At 50.8% G+C, this 27,672-nt stretch overlaps 1 protein-coding gene across 1 annotated transcript; it reads right to left on the minus strand.

Moving 5' to 3' along the window:
• Positions 1 to 2,008: 2,008 nt before the first annotated feature.
• On the minus strand, positions 2,009 to 26,727 carry LOC149357587 (uncharacterized). The gene is made up of 4 exons (XM_089576625.1): positions 26,676 to 26,727; positions 26,157 to 26,347; positions 19,495 to 20,345; positions 2,009 to 2,027 (listed from the first exon to the last, which is right to left on the minus strand). Exons 1-4 carry the CDS (start codon positions 26,725 to 26,727, stop codon positions 2,009 to 2,011), a joined length of 1,113 nt encoding a protein of 370 aa, XP_089432751.1.
• Between the last annotated feature and the right edge of the window lie 945 nt (positions 26,728 to 27,672).

The raw sequence follows: 27,672 nt of genomic DNA on the forward strand, positions 1-27,672 counted from the left end.
GGCGCTGGGTGAACCTGCAAAACTCAGATAAAAGGATTAGTCAGCGTGGTACAGGGAAATGAGAACAAGGGGAAAAAAAAGAAGCTGGCACTGGAAGGAGAAAGGAAGGGGGGCATTTCCAAGGAAGGACAAGGCAGGGGGAGGGGGGGTAATGGCTCGTGTTCAGAGAAAGCCAAAAAGTGGGGGCGGAGGGGGTAACAGGAGTGTCATGGTTTCCGAGAACTGGTAGCAGGGGATTAGGAGAAAAAAAAAAGTGAACAAAGGGAGAGGGTGACATGGCCGGAAATGTGGTGGAAGATATGACGTGGGAAGGGTGCAAGGAGCGACAATATACTTATGTGAGGTTCTACGAAATAGTCTGACCACGTGCAAGACATTTGTTAATTTAAAATTATGCTGACCCTGGAATGTACCTGAGAGATTCCAGGTTTCCTCTGGACATGTTAATCCCTGTTGGTTGCAGTGTTTTAAATTTGTGGATTAGGAATGCTTCTCTGTATTTTCTGTCCCTAGTCGATTTGAAGCCTGACTGAAGAATGAACAATTTGAGTTCGTCTAATTTGTGATGGCGTTGATTAAAATGGGTCGACACTGCCTTCTGTTCATTCCGTGTTGTGTCAGCCCGGTGCCCGTTTAATCTGGCACTCATTGTTTGTCCGGTTTCTCCGATATATTGTTTCTTAACGAGTATGAACTTCACAAAGACCTCACAGAATTTGCGCGAAGATTGCGAATTAAGGAATTCTTTGCCGAAAAAGCAAACACCCCAATTACTAACCTAGCTCTTTCCTGTAACACGTGGTCAACACGTGCTTACCCTACTGCAGTAACCAGCCTTAATCCCATCCCTCTCAAAGCCGAAAGCACGTGGACGCCGGAAGCGCAGCAGAGTCCCGAATTAGACTTGTACATTAAATCTGTCTCGAAAGAAATTATAGACCAAACAAAGCAAGCTCGAAAACGCAGAAACGTTACCCCAACGGAACAGGCTACTCTGAACCATTTAGCTTCTAGAACCGATATAGTCATTAAACCTGCAGACAAAGGAGGTAGCATAGTTATCCTGCCAGCCGAAAAATACAAAAAAGAAGCTTTTAGGCAACTTAACAACCCTTGTCATTATAGGAAATTAGATTCAGATCCCACTTCAGAGTTCTGCAAATTGATTCTGAACAAACTGGCAAACTTACTATCAAGAGAACTAATCACCCAGTCCGATTACCACTTCTTAAATCCGCTAAACAAACAGGCAGGACGCTTTTACCTACTTCCCAAAATCCATAAGGTTTCCGAAAAAGACTTGTTTACCGCAGATATCCCCGGCAGACCTATCGTTTCAAACAATAACATGCCCACAGAGAACTTATCAATTTTCCTGAACAACTATCTTGCAGATATTCCCACCCACCTCCCTTCCTTTGTCGAGGATACACCGCACTTTCTCCGCATAATAGAGTCTCTGAATGACGCTTCCATTATCCCAGCAGATAGCATACTTGTCACACTTGACGTCGCCGCTTTGTACACAAATATTCCCATTAATGAAGGTATCGACGCACTCTTAAAAATTCTAACTCAAAGTCCTCACCCGCACGAAACTGAGGTGTACCTCACGCTACTTGAATTGGTACTAACACTCAACTACTTTGAATTCAATTCTTCTTACTACCTTCAAGTATTTGGAACAAGCATGGGCACTCCCTTCGCACCCACCTACGCGAACATTTTTATGGGGCTACTAGAATCTAAACTTCTAAATTCATTTCTAAAAAACCACTCATATACCTGCGGTACATAGACGATATTTTCATGATATGGGAGCATGGGGCTGAGACCCTGAAGGCATTCGTCACACATTTCAGTTCATTCCACTCCAGCATTAAATTCACCTTCAACTCCTCGAAAACGCAAGTCAATTTCCTTGACACCACTGTCTATTTAGAAAATAGCAAGCTCAAAACCACACTTTACAGGAAGCCTACTGACCGACAACAATACTTAGATTTAACTAGCCATAATCCAAGACACTGCAAACAAGGTATATTCGTAGGACAGGCAACGAGACTAAGAAGAATATGTAGCGACGACGATGACTACCTGAAACACCTCCACTCGCTAAAGAACACACTAATCACAAGCAACCATCCACAGACAACCCTTAATAATGCGTTCCAACGAGCAACCACTTTGAAACGAGATGTAGTTCTTAAAAAACGAACAAAAGCCAACCGTCAACGACCTCCTGCACTTATAACGAAATACTCAAACGCGCTTCCAAACATAAACAATATCCTGCGGAAATACTACCCCATTTTAACTGGTAACGACCGTCTCAAGAAAATATTTCCCGACGGACCGAGGGTAACATACAGACGCAACACAAACCTGAGGGACATCCTGGTGCATGCTAGGCTCGGTAAGAAACCACCACCGACAGTAACTTCATGCTCTCGACCTAGATGCAAGACATGCAGACATTTACAAAGGGACACTACGGTTAAAAGTACGGCAAGGGATTTCAGTTTCGATATAAAGACCAGTTTTGACTGCACATCGTTCAATATTATCTACATGCTCCAGTGCTCCTACTGCCAGAAACAATATATCGGAGAAACCGGACAAACAATGAGTGCCAGATTAAACGGGCACCGGGCTGACACAACACGGAATGAACAGAAGGCAGTGTCGACCCATTTTAATCAACGCCATCACAAATTCGACGAACTCAAATTGTTCATTCTTCAGTCAGGCTTCAAATCGACTAGGGACAGAAAATACAGAGAAGCATTCCTAATCCACAAATTTAAAACACTGCAACCAACAGGGATTAACATGTCCAGAGGAAACCTGGAATCTCTCAGGTACATTCCAGGGTCAGCATAATTTTAAATTAACAAATGCCTTGCACGTGGTCACACTATTTCGTAGAACCTCACATAAGTATATTGTCGCTCCTTGCACCCTTCCCACGTCATATCTTCCACCACATTTCCGGCCTTGTCACCCTCTCCCTTTGTTCACTTTTTTTTTCTCCTAATCCCCTGCTACCAGTTCTCGGAAACCATGACACTCCGGTTACCCCCTCCGCCCCCACTTTTTGGCTTTCTCTGAACACGAGCCATTTCCCCCCCTCCCCCTGCCTTGTCCTTCCTTGGAAATGCCCCCCTTCCTTTCTCCTTCCAGTGCCAGCTTTTTTTTTCCCTTGTTCTCATTTCCCTGTACCACGCTGACTAATCCTTTTATCTGAGTTTTGCGGGTTCACACAGCGCCTCCTCCCCCGTCGCAGCCCCTTCAAAGCCTTTTGTTCATTACACACCCCCCGGATATTCGTTGTTCCACTAGTGCAGCCTAAGGAATCATGATTCACCTCCCTTCCCTTCCTGACACGCATCCCCTCCCACATCACTTTCCTTCCCCACCCCCGGGGCTTTCCACCTCGGAGCGAAGGCCCTATTTAATCCCTGCCGATGATGAACGCTTTGCCCAGACGAAGACAAGTCCCCTTGTCGAAACGTTGGCTCTAGCAACCTGAGGTTTTCCCCTCCCTTGTTCATAATCGTTTGGTGTAATTTTTAGGCATTTGAAGCCCATAACTTCTACTACACTTGTGCACAACTCTGCAGGGTTGTCGCCAGTTGGTTCAGTGACTCTCGCTGTCAGGGGTTCGGTGATCGCGCGATTGATTGATTGATTACAAACATCTTTATTTCTTCAATGTTCTCAGAACATGTGGGTGGGCCGCCTAGTGCGGTAGTCCACTGGCTGCTGCTGCTGCGCTGGCCCTCCCCACTTGACAGTAGACATGATATGAAAAGTTATCACGTGGTTTGAGCGTTATCTTCTGCTCCACCAGCAAGAGAAAAATTTAAGCGGTCGTAATTGGCTATTGATCGTTGATTATCCGAAAACGTACCTATACACTATTAGAAATACATTCGGGAAGGACATAGTAGTTTAGGACGCTTATAATATTCAAAACACACACCGTGAAATACTCAAGCCTATTAGCTTTTCTCTTCTGCTGAAAGGCGACCAGTTCGGCTCTGAGTTCAACGTGTGAGATCCGTTCACTAGAAAAATGTCATCCTACTCCTTGCTGGGCCGCAAGCGGTAGGATGTTGACGTGCCACTGGTCGTTATCGGTCAGCTCTGTGGGTGGGCGTCCTGCCTTGGTACGGAACAAAGTGAGAAACGACTGCCCTACACCAATACTCCGGAAGAGCCCCGTCTTCGCAAACCAGACCTGCTGTAGGAGAACTTGGAGTTGCTCAGCGCCCAAGTTGCACGAAGGACATCTTGGCGACATCCAGTCCGGGTGTGCTGCCGCTCATTTTATCTGCGCCTCCGCGTGCGCGGCGACGCCTTTCGGCTGCGAGCAACTAGCACCGACTTCTGGAAAGCACGGCGGCCACAGCTCGCGAGCGCCATGCGGTTTTCCGCACTACATCTCGCCCCCACAGCTCGCGGCGCATCATGGAGGAAAGAAAATGTCCTTTTTCCATGGTAACTCGGCGTTCAGCTAGTGCGCCGGCGGCCGCCGGGACAGGCGACTGGGAGAATGGAGTGAATAATTTCACTGCGACGAGTTTTCAGTGGGTGGTCGGCTCGACTAGATCGCCTTTATGGCTTTGGAAACAGCAGCACTGACGAAGGTCTACGCCGAGTCCTCCCCGTTAATCGGCGTGTCAGCGCGCGCTCATTTCTTTTTGTCTTCATATGCATTTTGTTTTCATATGTATTTTTTTGCAAAGGGCAAGCACTCCGTCACTTCCCTCCAGCCCAGCGCGCTGCATAGCAGGAACTTTGGACAGTAAATAATTAGCACTGTTTGTGGACCTCGTATGGCGCTGTTAGAGCAGCACCGTCGCGTGAAGTGTTTCGCCCGTGTCGCTTGCTTGGTCCTGCATACACAGAAAATTTTACGCGTCGCCCGGAAGTACACCCGCGACTGGCAAATCGGACTCCGCCGTGCACGCTTCTGGGGTTCTGATCTATGGGCTCCCCGCCCGCCTCTGTCTTGGCCTCAAAACGCGGACCGACTTGGCCAGAGAAAATATTCAATTTGCTGTGGCCGTAAGGCAGCGCAGTAAAATTAAAGAAAAATGAACACTCTGCTAGTTGGTAAAAGAGGGCTAACAACACTTGGAACGGGCTACGCGCAGAGCTAGCACAGACAAACTTTATTTAGTTCAGATAAGTGGCAGGAGGGCGGACTTGCCCCCCACCCTCCGCCCCGCGTCCTTGTCAACCGGCCGAGATCCCTCGGGACCTGGCGGCTTCGAAGGCTTGTCTTACGACGGTCTTATGCTCTTCCAGGTCCTATGGCTGCGTGGCGATACCACCCAGGACTCCTTACTGACAGCTGCAGCGGTGGATTGGGCGCATGCAAACGTCATATGGGCTGGGCAGCTCCTCTGCAGGGTGAAATGCCGCGTCGGACCGCGGGTACGGGCGCTCGATGCGAGGCGCCGCGGTAACATCGTTGATGCAGACGACTCACTAAGATTTAGACTAGATGTTGCATAAATTACTGCTACCTCACAACAGAAAAAACAAAACAATACTTTTTACTCTAACGCGAAACATATCTGCGATAAGAAATGCATAGTTGCCATGATGAGCACAAACGTCTGGCCACACTGCATAAAAAATCTGAAAGCTCAACAACAATGTCTTTGTTGTAAGATTGGAACTTACGCTGTTTTGATTGCTGCGGAAATGAGGCTGTTTTTGTGTGAGCAAATATGTTGCCACTGAGAATTTTTAGTAAAAGTGGGAAGTGATAGTTTTCGTTCAGAAATCGGGCCACCAAGGATATTCACGTAAGTCTGGCAACAGTCTAAATTTTGAAACAAATGTTAAATTTTGTTATAAAATATTTATGCAGCTGCAAATTTGGAATTAATAAATTTGTTTAGTTTACATCGTTGCACATAATCGTTTGGTGTAATTTTTAGGCATTTGACGCCCATAACTTCTACTACACTTGTGCACAACTCTGCAGGGTTGTCGCCAGTTGGTTCAGTGACTCTCGCTGTCAGGGGTTCGGTGATCGCGCGATTGATTGATTGATTACAAACATCTTTATTTCTTCAATGTTCTCAGAACATGTGGGTGGGCCGCCTAGTGCGGTAGTCCACTGGCTGCTGCTGCAGCGCTGGCCCTCCCCACATGACAGTAGACATGACATGATAAGTTATCACGTGGTCTGAGCGTTATCTTCTGCTCCACCAGCAAGAGTAAAATTTAACCGGTCGTAATTGGCTATTGATTGTTGATTATCCCAAAACGTACCTATACACTATTTGAAATACATTCGGGAAGGACATAGTAGTTTAGGACGCTTATAATATTCAAAACACACACCGTGAAATACTCAAGCCTATTAGCTTTTCTCTTCTGCTGAAAGGCGACCAGTTCGGCTCTGAGTTCAACGTGTGAGATCCGTTCACTAGAAAAATGTCAACCTACTCCTTGCTGGGCCGCAAGCAGTAGGATGTTGACGTGCCACTGGTCGGTATCGGTCAGCTCCGTGGGTGGCGTCCTGCTTGGTACGGAACAAAGTGAGAAACGACTGCCCTACACCAATACTCCGGAAGAGCCCCGTCTTCCCAAACCAGACCTGCTGTAGGAGCACTTGGCGTTGCTCAGCGCCCAAGTTGCACGAAGGACTTCTTGGCGACATCCAGTCCGGGTGTGCTGCCGCTCATTTTTTCTGCGCCTCCGCGCGCGCAACGACGCCTTTCGGCTGCGAACAACTAGCACCGACTTTTGGAAAGCACGGCGGCCACAGCTCGCGAGCGCCAAGCGGTTTTCCGCACTAGATCTCGCCCCCGCAGCTCGCGGCGCATCATAGAGGAAGGAAAATGTCCGTTTTCCATGGTAACTTGGCGTTGAGCGAGTGCGCCGGCGGCCGCCGGGACAGGCGACTGGGAAAATGGAGTGAATAATTTCACCGCGACGAGTTTTAAGTGGGTGGTCGGCTCGACTAGATCGCCTTTATGGCTTTGGAAACAGCAGCACTGACGAAGGTCTACGCAGAGTCCTCCCCGTTAATCGGCGTGTCAGCGCGCGCTCATTTCTTTTTGCCTTCTTATGCATTTTGTTTTCATATGTATTTTTTTGCAAAGGGCAAGCACTCCGCCGCTTCCCTCCAACCCCGTGCGCTGCATAGCAGGAACCTTGGACAGTAAATAATTAGCACTTTTGTGGACCTCGTAGGGCGCTGTTAGAGCAGCATCGTCGCGTGAAGTGTTTCGCCCGTGTCGCTTGCTTGGTCCTGCATACACAGAAAATTTTACGCGTCGCCCGGAAGTACACCCGCGACTGGCAAATCGCACTCCGACGTGCACGCTTCTGGGGTTCTGATCTATGTGCTCCCCGCCCGCCTCTGCCTTGGCCTCAATAGGCGGACCGACTTGGCCAGAGAAAATATTCAATTTGCTGTGGCCGTAAAGCAGCGCAGCAAAATTAAAGAAAAATGAACACTCTGCTAGTTGGTAATAGAGGGCTAACAACACTTGGAAAGGGCTACGCGCAGAGCTAGCACAGACAAACTTTATTTAGTTGAGATAAGTGGCAGGAGGGCGAACTTGCCCCCCACCCTCCGCCCCGCGTCCTTGTCAACAGGCCGAGATCCCTCGGGACCTGGCGGCTTCGAAGGCTTGTCTTACGGCGGTCTTATGCTCTTCCAGGTCCTATGGCTGCGTGGCGATACCACCCAGGACTCCTTACTGACAGCTGCAGCGGTGGATTGGGCGCATGCAAACGTCATATGGGCTGGGCAGCTCCTCTGCAGGGCGAAATGCCGCGTCGGACCGCGGGTACGGGCGCTCGATGCGAGGCGCCGCGGTAACATCGTTGATGCAGACGACTCACTAAGATTTAGACTAGATGTTGCATAAATTACTGCTACCTCACAACAGAAAAAACAAAACAATACTTTTTACTCTAACGCGAAACATATCTGCGATAAGAAATGCATAGTTGCCATGATGAGCACAAACGTCTGGCCACACTGCATAAAAAATCTGAAAGCTCAACAACAATGTCTTTGTTGTAAGATTGGAACTTACGCTGTTTTGATTGCTGCGGAAATGAGGCTGTTTTTGTGTGAGCAAATATGTTGCCACTGAGAATTTTTAGTAAAAGTGGGAAGTGATAGTTTTCGTTCAGAAATCGGGCCACCAAGGATATTCACGTAAGTCTGGCAACAGTCTAAATTTTGAAACAAATGTTAAATTTTGTTATAAAATATTTATGCAGCTGCAAATTTGGAATTAATAAAATTTGTTTAGTTTACATCGTTGCACATAATCGTTTGGTGTAATTTTTAGGCATTTGACGCCCATAACTTCTACTACACTTGTGCACAACTCTGCAGGGTTGTCGCCAGTTGGTTCAGTGACTCTCGCTGTCAGGGGTTCGGTGATCGCGCGATTGATTGATTGATTACAAACATCTTTATTTCTTCAATGTTCTCAGAACATGTGGGTGGGCCGCCTAGTGCGGTAGTCCACTGGCTGCTGCTGCAGCGCTGGCCCTCCCCACATGACAGTAGACATGACATGAGAAGTTATCACGTGGTCTGAGCGTTATCTTCTGCTCCACCAGCAAGAGTAAAATTTAACCGGTCGTAATTGGCTATTCATCGTTGATTATCCCAAAACGTACCTATACACTATTTGAAATACATTCGGGAAGGACATAGTAGTTTAGGACGCTTATAATATTGAAAACACACACCGTGAAATACTCAAGCCTTTTAGCATTTCCCTTCTGCTGAAAGGCGACCAGTTCGGCTCTGAGTTCAACATGTGAGATCGGTTCACTAGAAAAATATCATCCTACTCCTTGCTGGGCCGGAAGCGGTAGGATGTTGACGTGCCACTGGTCGGTATCGGTCAGCTCCGTGGGTGGGCGTCCTGCCTTGGTACGGAACAATGTGAGATACGACTGCCCTACACAAATACTCCGGAAGAGCCCCGTCTTCGCAAACCAGACAGCTGTAGGAGAACGTGGCGTTGCTCAGCGCCCAAGCTGCACGAAGCACTTCTTGGCGACATCCAGTCCGGGTGTGCTGCCGCTCATTTTTTCTGCGCCTCCGCGCGCGCGACGACGCCTTTCAGCTGCGAACAACTAGCACCGACTTTTGGAAAGCACGGCGGCCACAGCTCGCGAGCGCCAAGCGGTTTTCCGCACTAGATCTCGCCCCCACAGCTCGCGGCGCATCATGGAGGAAGGAAAATGTCCTTTTTCCATGGTAACTCGGCGTTGAGCGAGTGCGCCGGCGGCCGCCGGGACAGGCGACTGGGAGAATGGAGTGAATAATTTCACTGCGACGAGTTTTCAGTGGGTGGTTGGCTCGACTAGATCGCCTTTATGGCTTTGGAAACAGCAGCACTGACGAAGGTCTACGCAGAGTCCTCCCCGTTAATCGGCGTGTCAGAGCGCGCTCATTTCTTTTTGCCTTCCTATGCATTTTTTTTTCATATGTATTTTTTTGCAAAGGGGAAGCACGCCGCCGCTTCCCTCCATCCCCGCGCGCTGCATAGCAGGAACTTTGCACTGTAAATAATTAGCACTGTTTGTGGACCTCGTAGGGCGCTGTTAGAGCAGCACCGTCGCGTGAAGTGTTTCGCCCGTGTCGCTTGCTTGGTCCTGCATACACAGAAAATTTTACGCGTCGCCCGGAAGTACACCCGCGACTGGGAAATCGCACTCCGCCGTGCACGCTTCTGGGGTTCTGATCTATGTGCTCCCCGCCCGCCTCTGTCTTGGCCTCAAAACGCGGACCGACTTGGCCAGAGAAAATATTCAATTTGCTGTGGCCGTAAGGCAGCGCAGCAAAATTAAAGAAAAATGAACACTCTGCTGGTTGGTAATAGAGGGCTAACAACACTTGGAACGGGCTACGCGCAGAGCTAGCACAGACAAACTTTATTTAGTTCAGATAAGTGGCAGGAGGGCGGACTTGCCCCCCACCCTCCCCCCCGCGTCCTTGTCAACCGGCCGAGATCCCTCGGGACCTGGCGGCTTCGAAGGTTTGTCTTACGACGGTCTTATGCTCTTCCAGGTCCTATGGTTGCGTGGCGATACCACCCAGGACTCCTTACTGACAGCTGCAGCGGTGGATTGGGCGCATGCAAACGTCATATGGGCTGGGAAGCTCCTCTGCATTGCTATAGTGAACTAGAAAGTATTCTAGTTCACTATAGCAGGGCGAAATGCCGCGTCGGACCGCGGGTACGGGCGCTCGATGCGAGGCGCCGCTGTAACATCGTTGATGCAGACGACTCACTAAGATTTAGACTAGATGTTGCATAAATTATTGCTACCTCACAACAGAAAAAAATAAAATAATACTTTTTACTCTAACGCAAAACATATCTGCGATAAGAAATGCATAGTTGCCATGATGAGCACAAACGTCTGGCCACAATGCATCAAAAATTTGAAAGCTCAAAAACAATGTCTTTGTTGTAAGCTTGGAACTCACACTGTTTTCCTTGCTGCAGAAATGAGGTTCCTTTTGTCTCAGCAAATAATAAGTTCCCACTAAGCATTTTTAGAACAAGCGGGAAGTGATAGTTTGGTTCAGAAATCTGGCCACCAAGGTTATTCACGTAAGTCTGGCAACAAAGTAAAAAATTTGAAACAAATGTTAAATATTGTTATCAAATAATTATGCAGGTACAAATTTTGAATTTATAAAACACAGAACATATCCGCGAATAGAAATAGCTGCCATTATGAGCACAAACGTCTGGCCACACTGCATAAAAAATCTGAAAGCTCAACAACAATGTCTTTGTTGTAAGATTGGAACTTACGCTGTTTTGATTGCTGCGGAAATGAGGCTGTTTTTGTGTCGGCAAATAATATGTTGCCACTGAGCATTTTTAGTAAAAGTGGGAAGTGATAGTTTTCGTTCAGAAATCTGGCCACCAAGGTTATTCACGTAAGTCTGGCAACAGTCTAAATTTTGAAACAAATGTTAAATTTTGTTATAAAATATTTATGCAGCTGCAAATTTGGAATTAATAAAATTTGTTTAGTTTGCATCGTTGCACATAATCGTTTGGTGTAATTTTTAGGCATTTGAAGCCCATAACTTCTACTACACTTGTGCACAACTCTGCAGGGTTGTCGCCAGTTGCTTCAGTGACTCTCGCTGTCAGGGGTTCGGTGATCGCGCGATTGATTGATTGATTAAAAAAATCTTTATTTCTTAAATGTTCTCAGAACATGTGGGTGGGCCGCCTAGTGCGGTAGTCCACTGGCTGCTGCTGCTGCGCTGGCCCTCCCCACATGACAGTAGACATGACATGATAAGTTATCACGTGGTTTGAGCGTTATTTCTGCTCCACCAGCAAGAGTAAAATTTAACCGGTCGTAATTGGCTATTCATCGTTGATTATCCCAAAACGTACCTATACACTATTTTAAATGCATTCGGGAAGGACATAGTAGTTTAGGACGCTTATAATATTCAAAACGCACACCGTGAAATACTCAAGCCTTTTAGCTTTTCCCTTCTGCTGAAAGGCGACCAGTTCGGCTCTGAGTTCAACGTGTGAGATCGGTTCACTAGAAAAATGTCATCCTAGTGCTTGCTGGGCCGCAAGCAGTAGGATGTTGACATGCCACTGGTCGGTATCGGTCAGCTCCGTGGTTGGGCGTCCTGCCTTCGTACGGAACAAAGTGAGAAACGACTGCCCTACACCAATACTCCGGAAGAGCCCCGTCTTCGCAAACCAGACCTGCTGTGCGAGAACTTGGCGTTGCTCAGCGCCCAAGTTGCACGAAGCACTTCTTGGCGACATCCAGTCCGGGTGTGCTGCCGCTCATTTTTTCTGCGCCTCCGCGCGCGCGACGACGCCTTTCAGCTGCGAACAACTAGCACCGACTTTTGGAAAGCACGGCGGCCACAGCTCGCGAGCGCCAAGCGGTTTTCCGCACTAGATCTCGCCCCCACAGCTCGCTGCGCATCATGGAGGAAGGAAAATGTCCTTTTTCCATGGTAACTCGGCGTTGAGCGAGTGCGCCGGCGGCCGCCGGGACAGGCGACTGGGAGAAAGGAGTGAATAATTTCACTGCGACGAGTTTTCAGTGGGTGGTCGGCTCGACTAGATCGCCTTTATCGCTTTGGAAACAGCAGCACTGACGAAGGTCTACGCACAGTCCTCCCCGTTAATCGGCGTGTCAGCGCGCGCTCATTTCTTTTTGCCTTCATATGCATTTTGTTTTCATATGTATTTTTTTGCAAAGGGCAAGCACTCCGCCGCTTCCCTCCAGCTCCGCGCGCTGCATAGCAGGAACTTTGGACAGTAAATAATTAGCACTGTTTGTGGACCTCGTAGGGCGCTGTTAGAGCAGCACCGTCGCGTGAAGTGTTTCGCCCGTGTCGCTTGCTTGGTCCTGCATACACAGAAAATTTTACGCGTCACCCAGAAGTACACCCGCGACTGGTAAATCGGACTCCGCCGTGCACGCTTCTGGGGTTCTGATCTATGGGCTCCCCGCCCGCCTCTGTCTTGGCCTCAAAACGCGGACCGACTTGGCCAGAGAAAATATTCAATTTGCTGTGGCCGTAAGGCAGCGCAGCAAAATTAAAGAAAAATGAACACTCTGCTAGTTGGTAATAGAGGGCTAACAACACTTGGAACGGGCTACGCGCAGAGCTAGCACAGACAAACTTTATTTAGTTCAGATAAGTGGCAGGAGAGGACGGACTTACCCCCACCCTCCCCCCCGCATCCTTGTCAACCGGCCGAGATCGCTCGGGACCTGGCGGCTTCGAAGGCTTGTCTTACGACGGTCTTATGCTCTTCCAGGTCCTATGGCTGCGTGGCGATACCACCCAGGACTCCTTACTGACAGCTGCAGCGGTGGATTGGGCGCATGCAAACGTCATATGGGCTGGGCAGCTCCTCTGCAGGGCGAAATGCCGCGTCAGACCGCGGGTACGGGCGCTCGATGCGAGGCGCCTCTGTAACATCGTTGATGCAGACGACTTACTAAGATTTAGACTAGATGTTGCATAAATTATTGCTACCTCACAACAGAAAAAAAAAATAATACTTTTTACTCTAACGCGAAACATATCTGCGATAAGAGATGCATAGTTGCCATGATGAGCACAAACGTCTGGCCGCAATGCATCAAAAATTTGAAAGCTCAACAACAATGTCTTTGTTGTAAGCTTGGAGCTGACACTGTTTTACTTGCTGCAGAAATGAGGTTCCTTTGTCTCAGGAAATAATAAGTTCCCACTAAGCATTTTTAGTACAAGCGGGAAGTGATAGTTTTCGTTCAGAAATCTGGCCACCAAGGTTATTCACGTAAGTCTGGCAACAAAGTAAAAATTTGAAACAAATGTTAAATATTGTTATAAAATACTTAGGCAGCTACAAATTTTGAATTTATAAAACACAGAACATATCCGCGAATATAAATAGTTGCCATTATCAGCACAAACGTCTGGCCACACGGCATAAAAAATCTGAAAGCTCATCAACATTGTCTTTGTTGTAAGATTGGAACTTCCGCTGTTTTGATTGCTGCGGAAATGAGGCTGTTTTTGTGTCAGCAAATAATATGTTCCCACTAAGCATTTTTAGTACAAGCGGGAATTGATAGTTTGGTTCAAAAATCTGGCCACCATGGTTATTCACGTAAGTCTAGCAACAAAGTAAAAAATTTGAAACAAATGTTAAATATTGTTATAAAATACTTATGCAGCTACAAATTTTGAATTTATAAAACACAGAACATATCCGCGAATAGAAATAGTTGCCATTATGAGCACAAACGTCTGGCCACACTGCATAAAAAATCTGAAAGCTCAACAACAATGTCTTTGTTGCAAGATTGGAACTTACGCTGTTTTGATTGCTGCGGAAATGAGGCTGTTTTTGTGTCAGCAAATAATATGTTGCCACTGAGCATTTTTAGTAAAGGTGGGAAGTGATAGTTTTCGTTCAGAAATCTGGCCACCAAGGTTTTTCACGTAAGTCTGGCAACAGTCTAAATTTTGAAACAAATGTTAAATTTTGTTATAAAATATCTATGCAGCTGCAAATTTGGAATTAATAAAATTTGTTTAGTTTGCATCGTTGCACATAATGGTTTTGTGTAATTTTTAGGCATTTGAAGCCCATAACTTCCACTACACTTGTGCACAACTCTGCAGGGTTGTCGCCAGTTGGTTCAGTGACTCTCGCTGTCAGGGGTTCGGTGATCGCGCGATTGATTGGTTGATTACGAACATCTTTATTTCTTCAATGTTCTCAGAACATGTGGGTGGGCCGCCTAGTGCGGTAGTCCACTGGCTGCTGCTGCTGCGCTGGCCCTCCCCACATGACAGTAGACATGATATGATAAGTTATCACGTGGTTTGAGCGTTATCTTCTGCTCCACCAGCAAGAGAAAAATTTCACCGGTCGTAATTGGCTATTGATCGTTGATTATCCCAAAACGTACCTATACACTATTAGAAATACATTCGGGAAGGACATAGTAGTTTAGGAAGCTTATAATATTCAAAACACACACCGTGAAATACTCAAGCCTATTAGCTTTTCCCTTCTGCTGAAAGGCGACCAGTTCGGCTCTGAGTTCAACGTGTGAGATCGGTTCACTAGAAAAATGTCATCCTACTGCTTGCTGGGCCGCAAGCAGTAGGATGTTGACGTGCCACTGGTCGGTATCGGTCAGCTCCGTGCGTGGGCGTCCTGCCTTGGTACGGAACAAAGTGAGAAACGACTGCCTTACACCAATACTCCGGGAGAGCCCCGTCTTCGCAAACCAGACCTGCTGTAGGAGAACTTGGCATTGCTCAGCGCCCAAGTTGCACGAAGGACTTCTTGGCGACATCCAGTCCGGGTGTGCTGCGAGAGAGAGAGAGAACAACTTTTATTTAGAAAGCCTGCAGAGTCGGTTAGGCTCCCTCCAAGCAGGGAGGACAAGCTTTTACCGCGACGCGGCCACTACGTCAATCTCGGGCGTTGTGCTCCTTGAGGTCTTGTTACGTCCCTCGCTACTTCCGCGGGTTCGAGAGGGCCGCCGCCCCCTTCCTGGGGGTGCCGCCCCCCTCTCCTCGGTTTCGCTCGGTCGCTGCCTCTCGAGAGCTGCCAAGACCTGCTGGACGGCCTTGAGTTGTGTCTTTTGATCACAGCTCCTCGTTGCAGCCTCTAGCTGCGGCGGGATCGTCTTCTCGCTGGCTTCGCGCGGATTTACGCTACAGTACCAAAGGATGTGAGCCGCGGTGGCTCTCTCCTTCGCGCACAGTCTGCATATGTCGCTCGCGTGCACACTCGGACACACGTGCTTAGCTAGCACCGGGGTGAGCAGGGACCCCGTCTCTAACTGTCTATATAACACTGCCTCCTTCCGGGTAAGCCCCGGGTGAGGTGGCGGCATAGTCTGTCTGTTCAGTCTGTACCATTTCACTATTTCGTTGAAGGTGGTCATCTTGTCCTTGGCACTGCGCTGCGACCAGGACTCCGAGTCGGCCGTGCTTTCAGCCGCGCGGTTGGTTAGTCCTCGCGTTGCCGAGTTGGCCGTCTCGTTGTGGATCACGTTTCCGCGTTCCGACACGTCACTGCCTATGTGGGCCGGAAACCACTTGATCACCACAGGACTGTTGCGTCCGATGTCTTCGGCCTTGCGCAGTATGCTCGCGGCCTCACTACATACCCTACCCTTGGCGTAGTTCTTCACTGCCGTGCTAGAGTCACACAACACTGTAGTACATCCGGGGTCGGAAACGGCCAAGGCGATGGCCACCTCCTCCGCCCGGTGCGCTTCTCGAGTCCGGACGCTCACCGCGGTCTTCGTTGCACCCGTCGATCCCCGACAACCACCGCCGCGTATGCGTCGGTGCTCCCTTGATACTCTGCCGCGTCCACGTAGGCGGCGCGTTCTTCTCTGGCGTGGAGGTCCACGAGAGCCCTGGCCCTCGCCAACCTCCGCTCCCTGTTGTGCTCGGGGTTCACGTTCTTCGGGATCGGGAAGACCCTGAGCTTTCTGTTGATGCTATCTGGTATAGGTACGTCTTTCTGCTGCTTGCCTTCCCTCGGTTCGAGGCCAAGGTCCCGCGGTATCTGTCTTCCGGTTCTCGTTTCGGAGAGACGCTCGAGTTGCACCGTTCTCTGTGCTTCGGCTATTTCGTCCAGTGTGTTGTGGACTCCCAGCGCCATGAATTTTTCGGTGCTCGTGCCCCCGAGGAGACCGAGTGCCGCCTTATACGCCTTGCGTAGGGTGGCGTCTATCTTGTTAAGTTCGATCGGCCTCCAGTTGTGGAAGGCGGCCACGTACGTTATGTGGCTAACTGCGAAGGATTGAACGAGCCTAGTCAGGCTCTCCTCCTTCATCCCCGCTTTTCTGTTGGACGCCCTCTTGATGAGTCTCATTGCCGCAGCCGCCTTGCCCGCGAGCTTGTTGACCGTGTCACCGTTGACTCGGTTTCGCTGGACGAGCAGCCCGAGTACCCGAATCTTCTCGACCTCCGGTATTACCTGTCCTCCCGCCGTCTTGACCGTGATCTTGAGCGCTCGTACTTGACTTCCATATTCTTTCTTTTCCTGCACGATCCTTTCGGGGGAATCACCAGCAGTTCTGACTTGGCCGGGGAGCAAACGAGTCCAGACCCGTCCAGCTGCTCCTCGATGGCGTTGACCGCTTCTTGCAGCGTTGTCTCGATGTGTCCGTCGCTTCCTCCCGGTACCCATAGCGTCAAGTCGTCGGCGTAGATGGTGTGCCGGACTCCCGCTACTCTTTCTAGCCGGGTGGCCACCCCGATCATCACGAGGTTGAAGAGTAGCGGGGAGATCACCGACCCCTGCGGAGTTCCGACGCTGCCCAGCTTCTTCTCTTCGAGCTGTAGGTCTCCCGCACAGATTTCGGTGGTTCGTTCCGTCAGGAAGTCTTTGATGTACTGGTATGTCCTCCTGCCCATGTTTAGCCTGGATACTTGGGCCAGGATAGCCGAGTGCCTCACTTTATCAAAGGCGCTCTGCAAGTCCAGCCCGAGTACGGCTCTGTTGTCCTTGGTGCCCGTCGTATCGTCGATGATCTCGTTCTTCAGTAAGATCATGGCGTCTTGCGTCCCGAGTTTGTTCCGAAACCCGATGATGGAGTTTGGGTAAAGCTCCGATTCTTCCAGGTAACGCTGCGACCTGTTCATGAGAACGCGCTCGAGGACCTTTCCCACGCACGAAGTGAGTGAGATCGGCCTGAGGTTCTCTATGTTGGGCGGCCTGCCAGGCTTGGGGATGAGGATCGTCTTGGCTGCTTTCCATTGCTTGGGTAGCCTTCCTTCTTGCCAGCACTTGTTGTAGAAGTTCTTGAGCGTTTCGATGGCCGCTTCGTTGAGGTTCTTGAGCGCTCTGTTGGTCACTCGATCGGGACCCGCGGCAGACCTTCCATTGAGTTCCTGCAGGGCAACTCTTACTTCCCAGGTCTGGATGTCGCGATCTAGCGTCTCGTTCTCCTTGCCTTGGTAATCCGGGTGTCTTTCCGTGGGGGTGGTCGGCAGGTACTTGGCGTCCAAGCGCCGCTTGACCTCGTCCTCCCCGTGTTCGCAGATTGCCTTGTGTAGGATACTGGCCAGGTTGTTGTGTTGGTGGCCCTTGGTCTTGGTTTCGTCGAGGAGGTGCCGCAGCATGTTCCAGGTCTTGCCCTTGTGCATCTGTCCGTCGGCTTCGTTGCAGGCCTCGTTCTACTGTTGGGTGCATAGCACCCTGCAGTGGACCTCGATCTGCCTGTTGAGCTCGGCGATCTTCTTCCTTAGACTTCGGTTGGTTCGTCGCTTCTGCACCTCGCCTTTATGGACTGCTTGGCTTCTATCAGGTGGGCCAGCCGACTGTCCATCTTGTCTATCCGTTCGTCCGTCTCTAGCTCTTTGGTGGCTCCTTCCGTCGTCTCAACGACGTTGGCCGCCCATTGCTCGATGTCCGTAATGTCCTCTTGCACCGCGGGTAGCGCCTTTCGAAAGGCGTCCCAGTCCGTAATGCGATGCTTTCTTATGCCGGTGTTGCCTTGGCCTTCGAGCAGTATGACGACCTCTACGATGTAGTGATCGCTGCCCAGCTCTTGGCCCGTGTTTCTCCATTTCGCTTCTCTTGATCCTCCTTCAGTTTTGATGAAGGTAAGGTCCGGAGTTGTGTCTCTCGGAAGAGATGTGCCGATCCTGGTGGGAAAGGCCGGATCCGTGATTAGGTTCAGTCCGACGTCGGTGGGGTCTTGCATCAGCTGTCTCCCCTTGACCGTCGTTCTGTGGTAGCCCCAGTCTTGGCTCGGTGCGCTAAAGTCTCCGCACACTACGAGCGTATTGCTTCCCGCGACTGAAGCTGCCTTGTGGAACAGTGCCTTGAATTTCTGTTGTCCGTGGGACGGGTTGCTGTAGACGTTCACCAGGATAGTGCTCTCCCTCCTCTTCTTTCCCGTGATTACTTCCACCGTGCAGTGTTCGATGGCGCTTCTGCCGATCATTTCGTGTTCCACGAAGGTGATCCCTCTCCTAACGAAGGTGCAGACCCCTCTGCCCTTGCCCTTGGACGTGTTCCTTTTGCTCGGCGGGCTGTCGTGCGACCGGTAGCCCGGTAGTTTCGGCGTCTCTTCGCTGTGTGTTTCTTGAATCATTATGGCGTCTGGTTTCCTCGTTAGTTGCTGCAAGTGTTGCTGCAGCACTGTGCTCTTGCCGGTAAAGCCGTTACAGTTCCAGTGCCAGACCAAGAGGTCTCTCACTGGGGGTGTGGATGCTGCTGTACTTGCTGTCCCGTCCATGATTGCTGCAGTTTGGCGGTGATCTGCGCTTCCATACATTGTATTTGTGCCTGTATCTGCGTCTGCAGCTGTGCTTGCATTTGCGCCATCATGTTCTGGATCGTGCTCTGTATATTCGTTGTCATCTGCTGAACCGTTTGCGCGAGCGCAGTAAGTCGTTCGTTGGTTTCCTTGCTGGTCGCCTCCAGACGGTCGAGTCTGACGTCCTGTTTTTCGATTCTCTCCATTGTCTTTCGTTCCTTGGCGACCTCTATGGCTCTCCTCTTGGGAGCCGGTCCCGCCGTTTTCGTGGCTCTCGGGTCCACCTCGACCTCTAGTTCGTCCTCGGTTATCTCTTCTTGTTCCCTCTCTTGTGCGGGCTTCGGCAGCAGCTGCTGCTGTTGCTGCATCGCAGTTAATGTCGTTAGCTTCGCGTTGATTTCCTTGATGGTTGCGTCCTGCTCGGCGATTCTCTGCTTTAGCTTCTCGTTCTCGTCTTTTAGGGCTTTTATTACCATTCCATTCTCTTCTTGGAACTTCTTCGTGGCGTTTTGCGCCGGTGGTTGTCTTTTCTCTGTCATGTTAGCCTTGACTGCTTCGGCCCAGGTGACTCTTTCCCCCGACTGCGACGGTCTGTGGCGGCTGGCGCTCCTGCCTCCCTTGCTGTTGTCCCTCTTGCGGCTGCTGTCGCGCTGCCTCGAATCCCGGCGGGGTCTCTCAGCAGACGGCGCTCGCAGCGGCGGAAAGCTTTTCGGATCCAGTTGTTGCTGCATGGCTTCCATCTTGCGTTCCCATTGCCGTTTTTTGACCACATACGGCATGTTGTACTTGTTTTTGCATTCCCTCTCGCCCGTTGGATGCTGTCCCCCGCAGAGCTTGCACTTGGGCTTGCATTCGCGTTTGTGATCCTCGCTGGGGTTCACGATTCCGCAGCCGAAAAATACTTTGGCATTGGGATTCGGGCATGCGTCTCTTCTATGGCCGATCCTGCCGCATTGCCTGCACACGTGAAAGTGCTTGCGGTAAAGCCCGCACCTGACTAATATCGAGCCATACTTGACGTAGTTCGGTACTTTTTGTCCGGCGAAGAGTACTATCACTGTGGTTGTATTGCCGATTCTGTGCGCCTCCACCGCTAGGGGGTTGCATGGGTTCACGATGTTTTCGGTTATCTCTTCCGGGGTGTCGTGTACGGCTATGCCTCGGATGACTCCCTTGACCGTGCCGTCCGGCGCCGTTCGGTAGGCGCTGACTTCGTATGCCTTGTCTCCTACGTTTAGGGTTTTGACCTTAGAGTACAGCGTGGCACGCCTCTCGTCCGGGGTGCTGACCACGATGATGTTTTGCTGCACGTTCGTGCAGATGGTGTCTGCTTTGGCTTCTTCCTTCGTTATTCGAACCGCCGTCATGACGGCCGACATAATTATTGAAACCTCAGTTCTCGCTACGTTGAGACCTCCCCGTGGTCTCATGACTATCTTGGTGTCTTCCTTCGGCATGTCTATCGGCATCATCGCCGCTTTCGTTACCGAGGCTGCAACTCTCTTAGCAAAACTGGCCCTAGTCTTGGGTCTAGACTGGCGAGTAGTGGCGGCGGACACCGTTTTCCTTCCCGGCCATGATCTGCTTGATGCGCTTGCCGGAGGCCGACCAGCCTTCGGCTTCTTCCGGTGTAATGTCCTCTCCGGGAACTTCAATGGACGTACGCCCGCCGAGACTGCCGATGCTCGGCGCTGACGTTATGTTGTCTCCCATCGACGTGGCCACTTCCATGTCGGACGCCATCTTGGTCGTACTCGTCGTCGGGTTAGGCCTAGCGGCCGGGCCCGTCGCCACCGGTGGCCGTACTTGTGGTAGGCCGACGCTAGGCCTAGCACCTCACCAGAGAAAAGTCCTCGTAAATCGAGAGAATCACGTACCGCTCTGTCAAAACTGGTACCGGTCGATGACCCACACCTTCGCGCACACTTTGATACCAAATATATCGCGGTAACTGTAAATTAACACTGCGTTAATTGGCATAATAGCAGGGGCCGATGAGAAGCGCGTCCCCTCCCGTCGGCGACCGCAGCGCCCTCTCGGTGTGCTGACGCTCATTTTTTCTGCGCCTCCGCGCGCGCGACGACGCCTTTCGGCTGCGAACAACTAGCACCGACTTTTGGAAAGCACGGCGGCCACAGCTCGCGAGCGCCATGCGGTTTTCCGCACTAGATCTCGCGCCCACAGCTCGCGGCGCATCATGGAGGAAGGAAAATGTCCTTTTTCCATGGTAACTCGGCGTTGAGCGAGTGCGCCGGCGGCCGCCGGGACAGGCGACTGGGAGAATGGAGTGAATAATTTCACTGCGACGAGTTTTCAGTGGGTGGTCGGCTCGACTAGATCGCCTTTATGGCTTTGGAAACAGCAGCACTGACGAAGGTCTACGCAGAGCCCTCCCCGTTAATCGGCGTGTCAGCGCGCGCTCATTTCTTTTTGCCTTCATATGCATTTTGTTTTCATATGTATTTTTTTGCAAAGGGCAAGCATTCCGCCGCTTCCCTCCAGCCCCGCGCGCTGCATAGCAGAAACTTTGGACAGTAAATAATTAGCACTGTTTGTGGACCTCGAAGGGCGCTGTTAGTGCAGCACCGTCGCGTGAAGTGTTTCGCCCGTGTCGCTTGCTTGGTCCTGCATACACAGAAAATTTTACGCGTCGCCCGGAAGTACACCCGCGACTGGCAAATCGGACTCCGCCGTGCACGCTTCTGGGGTTCTGATCTATGTGCTCCCAGCCCGCCTCTGTCTTGGCCTCAAAACGCGGACCGACTTGGCCAGAGAAAATATTCAATTTGCTGTGGCCTTAAGGCAGCGCAGCAAAATTAAAGAAAAATGAACACTCTGCTAGTTGGTAAAAGAGGGCTAACAACACTTGGAACGGGCTACGCGCAGAGCTAGCACAGACAAACTTTATTTAGTTCAGATAAGTGGCAGGAGGGCGGACTTGCCCCCCACCCTCCCCCCGCGTCCTTGTCAACCGGCCGAGATCCCTCGGGACCTGGCGGCTTCGAAGGCTGGTCTTACGACGGTCTTATGCTCTTCCAGGTCCTATGGCTGCGGGGCGATACCACCCAGGACTACTTACTGACAGCTGCAGCGGTGGATTGGGCGCATGCAAACGTCATATGGGCTGGGCAGCTCCTCCGCAGGGCGAAATGCCGCGTCGGACCGCGGGTACGGGCGCTCGATGCGAGGAGCCGCTGTAACACCGTTGATGCAGACGACTCACTAAGATTTAGACTAGATGTTGCATAAATTATTGCTACCTCACAACAGAAAAAATAAAATAATACTTTTTACTCTAACGCGAAATATATCTGCGATAAGAAATGCATAGTTGCCATGATGAGCACAAACGTCAGGCCACAATGCATCAAAAATATGAAAGCTCAACAAAAATGTCTTTGTTGTAAGCTTGGAGCTCACACTGTTTTACTTGCTGCAGAAATGAGGTTCCTTTTGTCTCAGCAAATAATAAGTTCCCACTAAGCATTTTTAGTACAAGCGGGAAGTGATAGTTTTCGTTCAGAAATGTGGACACCAAGGTTATTCACGTAAGTCTGGCAACAAAGTAAAAAATTTGAAACAAATGTTAAATATTGTTATAAAATAATTATGCAGCTACAAATTTTGAATTTATAAAACAGAACATATCCGCGAATAGAAATAGTTGCCATTATGAGCACAAACGTCTGGCCACACTGCATAAAAAATCTGAAAGCTCAACAACAATGTCTTTGTTGTAAGATTGGAACTTACGCTGTTTTCATTGCTGTGGAAATGAGGCTGTTTTTGTGCCCGCAAATAATATGTTACCACTGAGCATTTTTAGTAAAAGTGGGAAGTGATAGTTTTCGTTCAGAAATCTGGCCACCAAGGTTATTCACGTAAGTCTCGCAACAGTCTAAATTTTGAAACAAATGTTAAATTTTGTTATAAAATATTTATGCAGCTGCAAATTTGGAATTAATAAAATTTGTTTAGTTTCCATCGTTGCACATAATCGTTTGGTGTAATTTTAGGCATTTGAAGCCCATAACTTCTACTACACTTGTGCACAACTCTGCAGGGTTGTCGCCAGTTGGTTCAGTGACTCTCGCTGTCAGGGGTTCGGTGATCGCGCGATTGATTGATTGATTACAAACATCTTTATTTCTTCAATGTTCTCAGAACATGTGGGTGGGCCGCCTAGTGCGGTAGTCCACTGGCTGCTGCTGGTGCGCTGGACCTCCCCACATGACAGTAGACATGACATGATAAGTTATCACGTGGTTTGAGCGTTATCTTCTGCTCCACCAGCAAAAGAATAATTTAAGCGGTCGTAATTGGCTATTGATCGTTGATTATCCCAGAACGTACCTATACACTATTAGAAATACATTCGGGAAGGACATAGTAGTTTAGGACGCTTATAATATTCAAAACACACACCGTGAAATACTCAAGCCTATTAGCTTTTCCCTTCGGCTGAAAGGCGACCAGTTCGGCTGTGAGTTCAACGTGTGAGATCCGTTCACTAGAAAAATGTAACCTACTCCTTGCTGGGCCGCAAGCAGTAGGATGTTGACGTGCCACTGGTCGGTATCGGTCAGCTCTGTGGATGGGCGTCCTGCCTTGGTACGGAACAAAGTGAGAAACGACTGCCCTACACCAATACTCCGGAAGAGCCCCGTCTTCGCAAACCAGACCTGCTGTAGGAGAACTTGGAGTTTCTCAGCGCCCAAGTTGCACGAAGGACTTCTTGGCGACATCCAGTCCGGGTGTGCTGCCGCTCTTTTTTTCTGCGCCTCCGCGTGCGCGACGACGCCTTTCGGCTGCGAGCAACTAGCACCGACTTTTGGAAAGCACGGCGGCCACAGCTCGCGAGCGCCATGCGGTTTTCCGCACTAGATCTCGCCCCCACAGCTCGCGGCGCATCATGGAGGAAGGAAAAGGGCCTTTTTCCATGGTAACTCGGCGTTGAGCTAGTGTGCCGGCGGCCGCCGGGACAAGCGACTGGGAGAATGGAGTGAATAATTTTACTGCGACGCGTTTTCAGTGGTTGGTCGGCTCGACTAGATCGCCTTTATGGCTTTGGAAACAGCAGCACTGACGAAGGTCTACGCAGAGTCCTCCCCGTTAATCGGCGTGTCAGCGCGCGCTGATTTCTTTTTGCCTTCATATGCATTTTGTTTTCATATGTATTTTTTTGCAAAGGGCAAGCACTCCGCCGCTTCGTGTTTCGCCCGTGTCGCTTGCTTGGTCCTGCATACACAGAAAATTTTACGCGTCGCCCGGAAGTACACCCGCGACTGGCAAATCGGACTCCTCCGTGCACGCTTCTGGGGTTCTGATCTATGTGCTCCCCGCCCGCCTCTGTCTTGGCCTCAAAACGCGGACCGACTTGGCCAGAGAAAATATTCAATTTGCTGTGGCCGTAAGGCAGCGCAGCAAAATTAAAGAAAAATGAACACTCTGCTAGTTGGTAAAAGAGGGCTAACAACACTTGGAACGGGCTACGGGCAGAGCTAGCCCAGACAAACTTTATTTAGTTCAGATAAGTGGCAGGAGGGCGGACTTGCCCCCCACCCTCCCCCCCGCGTCCTTGTCAAGCGGCCGAGATCCCTCGGGACCTGGCGGCTTCGAAGGCTAGTCTTACGACGGTCTTATGCTCTTCCAGGTCCTATGGCTGCGTGGCGATACCACCCAGGAGTCCTTACTGAAAGCTGCAGCGGTGGATTGGGCGCATGCAAACGTCATATGGGCTGGGCAGCTCCTCTGCAGGGCGAAATGGCGCGTCGGACCGTGGGAACGGGCGCTCGATGCGAGGCGCCGCTGTAACATCGTTGATGCAGACGACTCAGTAAGATTCAGACTAGATGTTGCATAAATTATTGCTATCTCACAACAGAAAAAATAAAATAATACTTTTTACTCTAACGCGAAATATATCTGCGATAAGAAATGCATAGTTGCCATGATGAGCACAAACGTCTGGCCACAATGCATCAAAAATTTGAAAGCTCAACAACAATGTCTTTGTTGTAAGCTTGGAGCTCACACTGTTTTACTTGCTGCAGAAATGAGGTTCCTTTTGTCTCAGCAAATAATAAGTTCCCACTAAGCATTTTTAGTACAAGCGGGAAGTGATAGTTTTCGTTCAGAAATCTGGCTACCAAGGTTATTCACGTAAGTCTGGCAACAAAGTAAAAAATTTGAAACAAATGTTAAATATTGTTATAAAATACTTAGGCAGCTACAAATTTTGAATTTATAAAACACAGAACATATCCGCGAATAGAAATAGTTGTCATTATGAGCATGTAGCGCCACCGCTTCGGCAAGGGGAAGACGACGAAGCGGTGGGCACGTGCAGGAGAACGCGGCTCGCGCAGAAGAGAACGCTCTGGACTTCAGCCTCGCCGGACGCTGCCGCTGCTGCTCTGTCGCTACCTCTTCTAAGGCAGCCTCAAATAAACGTGGCCGTGGTCGCCTCCTGGGCGACCTCAACACTGGCCTCCACATCGTGGTATCCCGGAGAGCCGCGCCTTCTATCCCAGCGGCGTCCCAGCATGGCAGGCTGGCAAGACCTGGATTTCAACCCCCCGCTCCCAGCGTTCCGGCCTGCAGGCGTCGGCGGGTGGTTCGCCCAACTGGAGGCTGCGATGTACTTGAACGGCATTACCATCCAGCCGTTTAAACACGCAGTCCTCTGTGACATTCTCCCGCCTGACCTCCTCTGCCGACTCGCCTGCCCTGCCTCGGGATGCCGGCCCTACGACGAGTTGCGCGCTGCCGTCCTCGTCTACTACGGCGCATCATACCACCCGCTGCCGCTCCATGATGAGGCGGACTCGCTTTCGCCACCGCCAGCGCCTGCGCCCCGCACCAGCATCGCACTCGTCTTCGGCTGCATCCTCCAGAAACAGCACGCCGCAGCCGTCACTGGCCAGTACTCTTCCGCCACAGTCCAGCGTCTCCGGCCCGGTTGCTTTAACAACGACCGCACCCTCGAATTCCTGCCCTCTCGCCAAGGACCTGGCTCAAGACGAGTGGCAGCCACCCGAGCTTCTCGACCCTTCACGTCTGCAGCTGTGGCCGTTCCGCCCGCACAGCCCTGTAGTTTGGTTTCTGCAAGTGGACGCTCAGCTATACGTCAACGGCGTCCGATCACAGATCTGGCGGTACCTCCTCGTGAAAAGGGAGTTGCCCGCCGATCTCATTTCCCAGCTCGAGCTTCCGCCGCCGGGTGAACACCCTTACGATGCCTTGAAGGACGCCTTCTTCAAGTTTTTCGGCTCAAACCTTCCCCGTCCTGCGTCCCACGCGGTACAGCAAGCTTCGGCTCTAGACGCCGATCCACTTGAGAGCACCCGTCCCACGACTCCTGCCCAGCCCTGCTTGCCAGCTGTGGTGCCTGCCTTGGGACCACCACCAGAAGAGGTCTCTCTCGACCCGTGCCCCACCTCTTCGGCAAGTACCCCGACCTGCGGCGCAGCCCCGCTCCTCGTCACATGTTCGCCTGTCCCCTCATGCCTCTCTCCGGTGAGCCCATCTGTCCTTCCTGTCGCGGGGCACTTATGCACGCCACACCAGGACCCTGTCGCTGCTAATGCGCAACCCGCACTGCTTCCCACGGCTCCCTGGTCATCTGGCGGCTTCGCAAGTGACTCTGCCTCTGCGCCAAACGAGACAGTCACCGGAGGTAGCATGCATGCGACATGGACGCGCCTCAGCGGGCCCCCTCCAGCACCGCCTGTCGTAGCAGCACCAGCGCATCCCGTTTCTTCCGACGCTCACGTGCCGGATTTGCGCCCTACTCCTGCATCCACCGCTGCCACTACCCAAGCAGTCCTGGCTTTCCAATCAGATGGCAGCCGCCCGTTCCTCACTCCGCCTTCGCCTGCCATGCCGTTGCTGCGCCGCCACGAGCGACTGAGCCATCGCCTCCGCTTCTACCACTGCTGCTGTATCAGGCGGCACCTACTACTCCGCCGGCTGGGGCGACGCACTTCACACGCTCGGACATCTGTACGTTGGTTGATGTTCAGGCCATCCTCGAGCCCACTGCCACCACTACTAGTTTCTCTGAAGACTGCTTTACGACCATCTCGTCGACGCTTACTGGGTGACTTTTCATGTCTGCTGCCCCTGTCCTCGCCTTCCGCTTTCTGCCTCCCCCGCCCATTGCGAAGCAGCCAGGCTCGACCGCCTGAGCTTTGTTCTCCAGCCTGACTGCCTTCCCGGACTACCGACCTGACCTCACCGGCCTTTCGTTCCCAGTTTATATTTTTCTTTTGTTCCACCCTCTCCTCTCGTGTTTTCTGTCCCTTTCGCACAAACCGGACGTTCGTGCTGGGTGGGTGCCTCTGTAGCGCCACCGCTTCGGCAAGGGGAAGACGACGAAGCGGTGGGCACGTGCAGGAGAACGCGGCTCGCGCAGAAGAGAACGCTCTGGACTTCGGCCTCGCCGGACGCTGCCGCTGCTGCTCTGTCGCTACCTCTTCTAAGGCAGCCTCAAATAAACGTGGCCGTGGTCGCCTCCTGGGCGACCTCAACACTGGCCTCCACAAGCCCAAACGTCTGGCCACACGGCATAAAAAATCTGAAAGCTCAACAACAATGTCTTTGTTGTAAGATTGGAACTTACGCTGTTTTGATTGCTGCGGAAATGAGGCTGTTTTTGTGTCAGCAAATAATATGTTCCCACTAAGCATTTTTAGTACAAGCGGGAAGTGATAGTTTGGTTCAGAAATCTGGCCACCAAGGTTATTCACGTAAGTCTGGCAACAAAGTAAAAAAATTTGAAACAAATGTTAAAGATTGTTATAAAATAATTATGAAGCTACAAATTTTGAATTTATAAAACACAGAACATATCCGCGAATA

Source organism: Amblyomma mixtum, chromosome 3, assembly GCF_055824585.1.
Source record: "Amblyomma mixtum isolate Tamu chromosome 3, ASM5582458v1, whole genome shotgun sequence".
Classification (NCBI taxonomy): Eukaryota; Metazoa; Arthropoda; class Arachnida; order Ixodida; family Ixodidae; genus Amblyomma; species Amblyomma mixtum.